Genomic DNA, 10,798 nt, shown 5'->3' with positions numbered 1-10,798 from the left:
TAATGTGTATAGGGTGTTGGTGTGTGCAAGGAAGGACAAGGAAAAGTGTTTCTAGTGCGAGGCTTTTCTTCTTCTAATGTTTAAATTAATTTCTTTTTTTTTTTTGTGTATAACCACTTATTTATACTACTTAAAAATATCTTCTCACATTTAATCTCTAAAATCTTCCACAATCATCTAATATTTTCTCGATTTCTCTAAAAACTTCTATAACCTTCTTGCTTTTAATTTTTTTTTAAAATCTTTCTCTTTTAAAATAACATTGTGTAATTCAAAAATTTTTTCTAAACTGGTCCTTATTATTATTAATTACATTTTAATCACTAAAAAAATTCATTTTTGTTTGATTGATTTTTGTCTTCTCTTTTTATTTTTATTTATTGTTTTTTTTTATTTGAAAAATCTTTCAATACTAGTGTTGTTACTCATTTTTAGGCCCCACATGCTGGAGATAGTGCATATCCCTCTTGAATCGAATGCAGGAGTTTAACTCATGTTTACTGGAAGATTGACAAAAGCATAGAATAAAGAAATGTTTTTTGAACCTCGTTTCAGCTGTCTTTTGCTCTCCTTATCCTCCTCCTTCGTTGCCAAAATCATCAGGATTCTTAGATTAATTAGGAGTCTTCACAATGCTAAATTCATTTATTCTTTATTTGGTCTTTAAGGTTTGATAAATCCCTTAGAATTTGCACTAACAAATTGATTCTGTTGTTGTCGTAATTCTGTTGTAATACCAATTTTTTTCCAACGTAGACTTTGTTCAGACTTGATTTCATGCAATATCTGACCATCCCAGCCATATGTTGTAAAGAATTGATTTACGCCTTTATTAGGTCCTAAGGCCCGTTGTTTTTAGGTCAGACTCTCAGTCATATTGGGATGCTCAACATTATTAGTATCTGAATCAGATCAGGAGATCCATTTTGACCAACCAGATTGTAGCCGGATTCTGTTCTTCAAAACAATTTTATCTAACTTTTAATCCTTTATGAAAGTTGTAGTCCTATACGTGTATATGAATTTGTTTTTTTTTAATCGCTTGATTTCGATATCAGAAGCTCAAGATATTCTTGTTTGAATATCTAGTGTGAAAGTAAAAAATCCTGTCATGAGAAGGATTCTAACCCGAGTTTGCAGGTCTGATTCAAGGAAACCGATTTAATGTTTCAAGGATTTATTGGGTTAATTAAAGCCCAATTTTAAACTTTTGAAAGTTAATTGGTTTCATTGAAGGAATTGAAAAAAAAAGGGTTTAGATCATAAAATGTCATAATAATTTATGTTACCGGGCTGCCACGCTGGATTATATTTTTGCTTCTCTTCACAAAACCAACGGCACCATTTCCTTACCTTCATATATCCCCCTTTAAAAATGCTACCGTTTGGAACTTGGCATATTAATTAGTATGTTGGAGACATCAATTGTTTGGCTGCCACACTGGGGAACATTTCTAATTCTTCAAACGATGTCGTGCAATCCTTCATTTTTAACAAAACCACGCTGCGTATGAAACAACCCCATGGTTGAATTAATTAGTATGGTACTATTCATTTATATTTTAAAAAAATAACCCCCCCTGTTTGTAATTTCTTTCCTTTTTCTACAACCGTTCATGCTGGTCTATTTTTTTTTCCTCTCATCCTTGCGTCCTCTGGCTGGTTTGGTGTGCAAAATATCACCTCTTATCACACCAAATGATCAACTACAATTCACCTCTTCTTTTCCCCAACACATATGGTCAAGATGAGGAAACATTAGAGTTGGTCTCCAAGTCTAAACAGTTGTATAAACAGCTGACTTTGTGGGAAAAAAAGAGAGAGAGAACATGTAGTGATAACATAGAGCATTAAGGCTAATATCAAGGAAGCAATATGTCAAGGAAATAATTACTGAATCATATATGTTAAGAAAATAATTACTGCAATATAAAAGACTATAGATATAAGAATTGTTGGAGCTGGTTATAGAAGATAATTTCTGCGATAATTACTGCAATATTTCCTTGAATAGCACGTGTAGAGGTTTCTATATAAGTGATCCTCCAGCTATATGCAGGGAGAGAGTTTTTCTTTCACCTTTTCGACTGTGAAAGCCTTCACTAAATAGGGAAAGAAAGAGAAAAAAACAGAGGGCAACAAACGAAAAAGAGAGTAGAGGCAGAAGAGAAAACAGAGGAGAGGAAGGAGGTGAAGAGTAGAAGATAGAAGGAGAAAACAAAAAAGAGTAAGGTTTCTTAAGATTAATAAAGGCAAAACAAGTAGGGATTGCACATCGGTTTGTACTTCCTTTCCTGCAACTAAGATCTACAGGTGGTATGCTTATCCATTGTCCCTTCCATGGTTCTAAGCTATGTCATTATTTATGTTAAAGTTGTGTATTCGTGAGGGACTGTGAGCTTTAAAATTCTCCATCATCCCTTCCTCCCTTTGCTCGAGCATCTTCTTGCAATGGAACATTACATAGAAATAGTGGTAGCTTATAGGTGCAGAAGAGAGAGTGAAAAAACATGAGGGCGTTTCCTTTTCTTTAGTTAAGGATTTTCAATTATTTTCCTTTTCGGAAGATTCTGGGTTCATGCTTTCCTCTTTAGTTAACTTATGCATTTTATTTTAGAAAATGATGGGTCAGATTTGTTTACGCTTCAAGTTTAAATTGGTATGCCAAATCTCGTTTGTTTTAGATGAATTGTTTTAAGCTTCTTGTGAATTTTGGAATAGATGGGTATGTTTTTTTATTATTAATTGTGATGTGTTGTGTAATCGTGTTGTTCATGTTTTGACAAAATAAAAAAAAACATATTCTTGTGTGTTGCATACGGCCAATACCCTAAAAAATATTTTGAACATTTTTTTTATAAAAAAAATATATTTGAAGTTCGAAAATGTGCATGGATTTCTTAAACACAAAAAAAATTATTTTCTTACATTCTGAATTTTACAACATATTTGTAAAACTCCAAAGGGTGTTGGCCAATATTCCAAAACTATAAAAATCTTATTTTTCTGGAATTCATCTTTATTCACTATTATATTTAGATAAAGAAATCCCAAAGGGGTTAATATCAAAATTATTATTAGAAATAATTTTATATTATTCATTATTAATATTTGGATAAAGAAACCTCAAGTAGTTAATATCCAAAATATTTTTTAGAAATAATAAGTTATTATCTTTTAATAATATAAGGACAAAGAAACCTATGAAAGGTAAATGTTCAAAATATTGTTGAGAGTAATACAACTTGTTCATTTTTAACATATGGGCATGTTTATGCCCAAAATGTTATTTAGAAAAATTTAATTGCATATCCTTGAAAGAAGCCTCAATTATAATAGGGGATATTTTAAATTTTGATTCCACGGTTTATGAGTTATAAAATTATGAAATACTAAGGTAAAAATAGGCTTTTGAAACACCTTGAATTTTCTTAGATTTCTAACTTAGTTTTTTTGTTTCTCTTCCTTGCGATTTACGAGTTGTCAATACTTGAAATACTAAGGGAAAAATGAGCTTTGAAGCACATTGAATCTCATTATATTTCTATCTTAGTTGTCTCTTAATTCATAGGTTGTAAATTTATTTCAAATCAAATACAGATTTTAAGAGATCTGCATCGGTTCTCCTAGACACTTTATAAACATATCTAAATGTATGATCCATATTGGCCTAGGGTTCTTTCTTTTAGACTTTGAACCCAAGTTCATTTATCATAGCAAACTCATCCTAGAAAAACTGATTAGAGAACACAAACACTATAGCAATTATAAGGCAAACCAAACACCAAGCAGCTTACCTTAGGTAGGGCGTACTAGAGGTGTTAAAACCTTCCCTTTACGCAACCAGCCCCTTGCCTTAGAATCTCTAAAGACCAGTTAGGATTTCTAGTGATCATAATACTAGATGGCAGCTCCCTTATTCACAAAACAAAGACCCCTACATCATTTCCCCGCTCTAGGAAGAGTCGTCGCGACGTCGCGCTCTCGCGAGGGGGCGACAACGAGAACAATAAGGGAAATGGTTGAAAATTACAAAATGATCAAAAATTAGCCAAATCACATCGAAAATGTATTTTTTAATAATTTTGGTATATTTTGTATTTCTTTTGGAAAAGTTTTGAAAAGAGAGTAAAAAACTCAGTTATGACAGTTACCCCTCTTATACAATATGTTGCTTCGTGAAACTTGATTTCATTCTGAAATCCAAAATATATCAATGAAATTGAAGAAAAATATTTTTTAATTTTTTTTCATTTTTAATAAGAAATTTGTTGGAAAATTTAAAATTCATCATCCAAGAATTTTTTCAAAAATTGATTTCCCTCCCAAAAAAATTGTTTCCATCCAAAATTCAACTAGAATTTTCATGAAAAGTTTGAAAACTTGCCCGAAATTGGTTTTCTTTGAAATTAAAAGTACAGATTTAAATAATTTTTCACATCATATCCGTTGTAATGTGTCGAGTTTGAGTGTTGTGTTTTGTCTATATATTATATTACAAACAATTAACCAATCTTACAAAGGTGACATTAATTAGTATAACATCAAAAATACAAAGACCCATTTTAGGTATATTTGGATATAATTTATTTTCTAGTTTGGAATGAAATTAACTTCATCGACTGTCACAATTACTTTCTTCTTCTTCTTCTTCTTTCTTTCATATCATTGAACTGTTACCATTACTAGGAGGCCATCAATGGAGTTTAAAGTTTCTAATTTAATTAAGATAGAAAAACAAGTATATAATATTGGACTGCTCTTAATTATATTATAAAGTCGCCATCATTATGCAATGAAAACAAGGAGTATAAAATAAAGCTTACCTAAGTAAGGGATTAGAAACTACAAAGTCAAATTAACGCTAGGGCAATCAGCAAATGCATTTACTGGGTTCTTTTTCAATAGAAAGTTGAGAAGGTCGACATTGAACATTGATATAAATTTAATAATCATCTGGTGGCACTTGATGATCATATAAAAAAGAACCCCCTCTCCACGTATTTGGTATATATATATATATATATATATATATATATATATATATATATATATATATATATATATATATATATATATATATATATATATCAAACTTTCTCCTTGAAACTTTCAATGGTTAAAGATTAATTTGGGATTCTTAGATAAAGGTATTTTTATATTAATTTATGTATACTGAGACTAGGTTCAACTTTCATTCATATTCATGCTTTTATAAAGAAATTAAAAAAAAATTATACCAGCCTCTTTTAGGATTTAAATTTAAATGATAATGTAGGAAGCAATTCATTTATTAATCTGATTAATCTTAAAAATATTATTTTGAAGATAATTTGACATTTTCAATTAGAAAATTGTAATATGATATTCAAATCTCACCATATATACATGCAGTGCCATAATCAAAGCATACTATAATAAGGAAAATCCTGCGATTTATTGCTTAATAAACAGAGGGGTGAAAGGCTGAAGAATTCACAGATGAGTTTGAGGTGTCTGCTTCCTGGATATAAAGGAGGTAAAGTGGCTTGCAGGCCCAGCTGCATGCAGAAGAAGAAGTGGATCAATTCGCCCAATAGGGAGACAGTCCTGTTCTGCTGATTGCTGGACCAAGACCCAATTTCTTTCTTTCTTCTTCTCAAAATCATTCCCATTTCTTCTATCTATATATATAATCGTCAAGAATGGCACGAAGGTATCGGTATAGCAGATCCCAACTGGTTTGCGACAGAGGCTTGCTAGTTTTTATCGTAGCAGGGTGTTATTTTATTTTGTTGCATAAACCACGCATCAGTAAACACTCCTATTCTGATGTCACATGCAGAAATATTAAAGACTCTCAACTGATTTCCCAAAGTTCATGCATCTCTTCCTATCAAATTAGAAGGAATTGAAAGGGATAGGCTACAATAGCAGCTTTGTGTCATTACTGAAAATGTTGGTTGGAAATGAATGACACAGTGACAGGTTTTTATGACTGGTGAGGCTTGATACCAACCTCACCATCTCCTAGCCGCAGTGCATTTACTCTCCAGTATGAAAGTAGCTAGCAGCTGGAGAGATTTATGATCAGGTCAGCTAAACAAGGTCTCCCTGTGGCTGTGTGGCTTTCACCTCATCTCACCAGGGCTAGTGTTTTTGCTTTGCTGCGTGGCATAAGCAAGAGACATACAAAATGTGGATGGTCAAAGAGAATTTCCTTTTCTGGCTGGGGTTTTAATGCCGGTAGGATGTTGATGTTGAGAAACAAGAAGCACAGAGCAATGGGTTTCTTTGACTTTCTAATTGGTCAGCACGGGATGATTTCTGACTAGAATTCAATCACGAAACTACCCATTGCAAATTAAAGAACATTTGATAATGACCGAAAATTCTGTGGAATTGACTGGAAGAAATTGACTGGCTGCTATCTAGAAAGTATTAAATTATACACACTTTTATGACAAAATTGAAGATTTTACCCTGCAATTTACGAAGCAAAGAAACTCCAACTACTCCCCATATCCGTGTGTTAAGTTAGCTATACAAGTTCCAAAGTCCTAAATTTTGTATCCATATCTGTAACAATCTTTAGGCGACAAGGGAGTTCATAGCCATGTGCACAATATTACCATTAGATAAGATTAAGAAATAGCCCAAAAAACCCATCATGTTGGCTTGACCTATCTATTTGTTAAAGAGGGAAAATATCAAAAGCATGTTGCCATTAGAATCTGCTGTGCACCCTTCTAAACTGCTTCTCAGCTTTTAGGTAACCAATGTATCCTTGTTAAACTGAAAAGCCCGAAAGATATAATTGTAAGGCCACTAACCACATATTCTCATACTAAAATATTTTGTGCAACAAAATATTTATTGCTTTACGAAAAGAAGGGTATCAAAGGCGCAGATGCTCAGGAAGCCAAAATAATCCCATATACCAGTGAAAAAGAACATGGAATGGAACAAAACCCTTTCCAAAAGGAATGCCATTTATTTTTAGAAAATTACATTTTTTTCATGACAGTTTATAATCAAGAAGAACCAGCTTCTACACCTTTACACTCCTCACCACCAAGCACATTACACAACTAAGTTCCCAAGATGCACTCCCCAGAGCTTAATTGCCATGTATGTTACAAAGGTGACCAGGAAAAAGAAAAGAAGAAGAAAGGCAAAAGGGAAATGCCTGATTTTTTCGCAGATGTCTCTATATCTTCTATCTGTACCTTTTATCTACTTTATTATACACACGATCTCCATATCCTTCCCTCTAAAGAAATAACAATGATGGAAACATCATCATGGTAACGCCGTCGATCCCCTTGTGGTATATCAAGCAACTCGTGGAAGTCCATACCTGCAATTCACCATAAGCAAAGTCACTACTAAATTCAGTTTCCATACATATTTTTGATGCAGACAGCACAACTTTATTTAATTCTTAAACAATATATACCAGCTTTCTTAGCTGCGCGGAACAGAACTTCCTCGACCAGATGTTGAGCTGGATCTCCTTCAGGTTGCAAGGTGATGAACAGCTCAACTTCATAAACAGCTTCTTCATTTGTTAAGTATTGATAAAGTCCATCAGATGATAATATCAGAAACCTGTCTTTTGGGCCAAGTCTATGGTGGTAGAGAGATGGTAAACAAGTTATGTACGGGGAATTGCCAATGTAATCAATTCTGAACATCTCTAGAAGTGCATTGTTCCATCTAGGCTGCAGAAGGAAATTCAGGAGTGAGAAATGGCACTACATTTCAAAAGCAAAAACTCCCAAGAACTACAATTCCAAAAAATATTATTCCTCCTCCAGTGGCAATACTTTGTCAGCACAAATGGATAATAGAAGTATCAATTAACACTTTATAGTTCTAAATAATCGAAATGCTCTGAACGCTCCCCTTCCCCAGCTCCCCTAATATTTGCTCAAAATAGAACATGAGGCAGACGCATCATTGCATCCTTTGTGTAACTTATTCAAATATCACCAAATTGATTTCTTAACGATTATATTATTGGTAGTCCTATACGGATATTTAACTTTTTTTCTCAATTGCATTATTATTATCATTATCATTATATCTTGCTATTCAAAGATGAAATTAAGAGGAACAATTTCAGTGCTATTCCAAGCTTAGCTTATCCTTGTCCCAATGGATACATTTCTCAAGCCGTTAGTGATGTAGCCTTCTTAGGCACGAAAAAATGGCGAAGGAATAGAGCTTCTTAACCCAAAAAGGAAAAAGAAAAAGAAAGCGCTTGAATGTTTAAATGGTGACCATACCTGCTTGAGAAAACCAGCACCAAATGCCCGAGTAACCTTCAATGAACCTTTCACGCGGTCATTCAACAAAGCACAAGCATCATCTGGATGTTCCTTTTTTATTCTTTGCACTTCCTGAAATGCATGCAGCACAACATTCAGATACATTTCACATCTAAGCAAAGAAAACAGAACAGAAGCAAACATGTTAAATTAATCAAAACAAGATTTCTTGACCACAAACTGTAATCTAATTATACCTCTTCCACACTGGTGCTATGATCAACACTCAGCTGTGAGGCAGTCAAAACAGGCATTGAATTTGATCGTTCAGCATCGAAAGCTTCAAGATCATGCAATGTTTCCTCGTTAATCCTTTCCAAGTCCTGCCTGATCTTCCCTAGCCAATAATCAGGCTCTGCCTTTTGTGCTAATACTGCTCTACTATCACCCACATTCATCACATAGACATCTTCTCCCTTCATCAGCATCACAAGAACACAAGAACCCATCAAAGACAGTTCCGGATTCTCCACTAGCATCTTATCAGCAATCTCCAAATATGACTCCTCTGTTTTCTTCAAAGCCTGAGACAAAGCTTTCAACACATCTGCATGGTTTATTGGGCAACCATCCGATCCAGATCGATTCAGTTGCTCCTTTAATCTCTTATCAAGTTCCATTCTTTCCCTGTCCCATTCACATTTCCATCTCCTCTGATTCTCCTCCCATTTTTTAGCAGCCCCTCTATATTTACCTTTGGAACTCCTACTCCTTTTTCTTTTCAGACTCATATCAAAACCAGCATCACCACTCGGACACGGATGATTATCTTGATCCAAATACTGATAACACTCATAATTTCTACAGTTTCCATTAGTTTCACTGTTATGCATCACATTTTCTAATCTTGAATTAGTACTATCAACAGAATTACTAGTTTCGGGTTGAAAAGGGGAAGATGCAGGGGAAGAAATTTGATCAGGCTCAAACTTATCGTCCCACAACAAACCTTTAAGCTCTTTATGCACAGCAGAGTAGAGATTGGACAAAAGGTAATCAGGCGCATCTGGACCATTGAATCCATCATAAATCCCAACAAAAACCCAACCATGCTCCTCTGATACAACAACATGGACCCTATCCTCCCCTGCTTTTCCTTGAGCCCATTGAAGATTTTGACTCTCTAAAGAATCATCATCCTCTAAACTACCATCACTACTCAAATTAACACTACTTACTGTCAACTCATTCTGCTTCTCTGAACTCAGTATCCATTCAGGTTCTTTAACAACACCAACCCCTCCTTTTATAGGAGCCACAATTGAGTTGTGTCCACGAGTTATCGTTTTAGATATTGCTCTTTGTAAAACCCGAATCAGAGACCTTTTACCCGATCTGGATCTAAAAGCAAAACCACCATGGGAAAAGCTTCTTCGAAACTGATCAGAACTGCCCTTTTCGAGAGGACCTGAGAACAACCCACGATCCAACGGACCTGACATGAATCCTCTCTCAATCGGACCCGACAAGAACCCCCTCTCCATCGGACCTGAACAGGGCATCAGAGCCGAGTTTCCAGTTAAGGGGCCAGAATTAAGGGACCCAAATAGACTTCTGGGGATTGGTTGCAGAGGGATCGAAGCAAAAGAAGTTGAGCTCTCAAAAGCAGCAGCTCGATCGATGGTGTTGTAAACATAAGGGTCTATGAAGGCCGTGGACAGTGGCGTTGATGTATTGGCGCTGACGGAGGCACCGGATATGGTACGGAAGGTGGTTGTTTCCTCTGAGTGGACTTTGGAGGAGGATAAACGGTTCGGGTCAGGTCTCACATAGCAAAAGGAGTGGCCTAGACCTTCATCTAATGGGTCGGATATTAGTTCCGAGAGTACCTTTCTCCTGCGAGCCTCTCCATCTCCCGTGAAACAGACCGTCAGTTTACCAAAACCGTTTCCCATTTTATTTTTTTTCGGTATAAACTAAATCACTGTAAGTTGGAGTATTTCATTGGCAAAGAGGTGGAGAAAGGGAGAGAAGCTGAGGGAAGAAGAGGGGAAGCTGAGAGAGAGACAGAGGCGCTGACTTTTAGTTAAGAGAAAAGGGTGTTTGAAATCAGAAATGGTTTGTTTTTTCTTATTGTCTTGAGGTCTGTTTCGTACTGTAGTATAGTCTTTTTTTTTAATATTTCTTGTTATTTTAATGTCAACATAATAAAATTATTCAAAATACATTAAAAATATTAATTTAATATTTTTTCATATTAAATATATTTTTAAAATATATCTAAATACAATTTTAACCACAAAAATAAACAAAGTTCCAAGAAGAAAACTGGGCCTAACCTTAGGGTGTGTCATGTGTTTCTCCTTCTCCGTCAAATGTCAAATCTTACGTGTGCTACAATAGTTATCATGGTTGGTATTCTCAATTTGATTTACCGGTTGACTGGAATTTTTTTTAATTTAAAATATAACTTGGGTTTTGATAATTTAAATAATATATAATTTATTTAAATACAGTTTCATCTTAACTAGGTCAAAATTATAAAA

The 10,798-nt window shown here is 34.5% G+C and overlaps 1 protein-coding gene across 1 annotated transcript; it reads right to left on the bottom strand.

Moving 5' to 3' along the window:
- Window positions 1–6,940: 6,940 nt before the first annotated feature.
- LOC133676008 (probable protein phosphatase 2C 23) lies at window positions 6,941–10,376 on the bottom strand. Its single transcript, XM_062097584.1, has 4 exons — window positions 8,510–10,376; window positions 8,271–8,384; window positions 7,439–7,703; window positions 6,941–7,339 (listed from the first exon to the last, which is right to left on the bottom strand). The coding sequence occupies exons 1-4, from the start codon at window positions 10,205–10,207 to the stop codon at window positions 7,224–7,226; spliced, it is 2,193 nt and encodes a 730-aa protein (XP_061953568.1). The 5' UTR covers window positions 10,208–10,376; the 3' UTR covers window positions 6,941–7,223.
- Between the last annotated feature and the right edge of the window lie 422 nt (window positions 10,377–10,798).

The sequence above is a fragment of the Populus nigra genome, chromosome 1, assembly GCF_951802175.1.
Source record: "Populus nigra chromosome 1, ddPopNigr1.1, whole genome shotgun sequence".
Taxonomy (NCBI): Eukaryota; Viridiplantae; Streptophyta; class Magnoliopsida; order Malpighiales; family Salicaceae; genus Populus; species Populus nigra.
The sequence above is the reverse complement of the archived record's forward strand: the minus strand, read 5'-3'. Positions and strand labels throughout refer to the sequence as shown.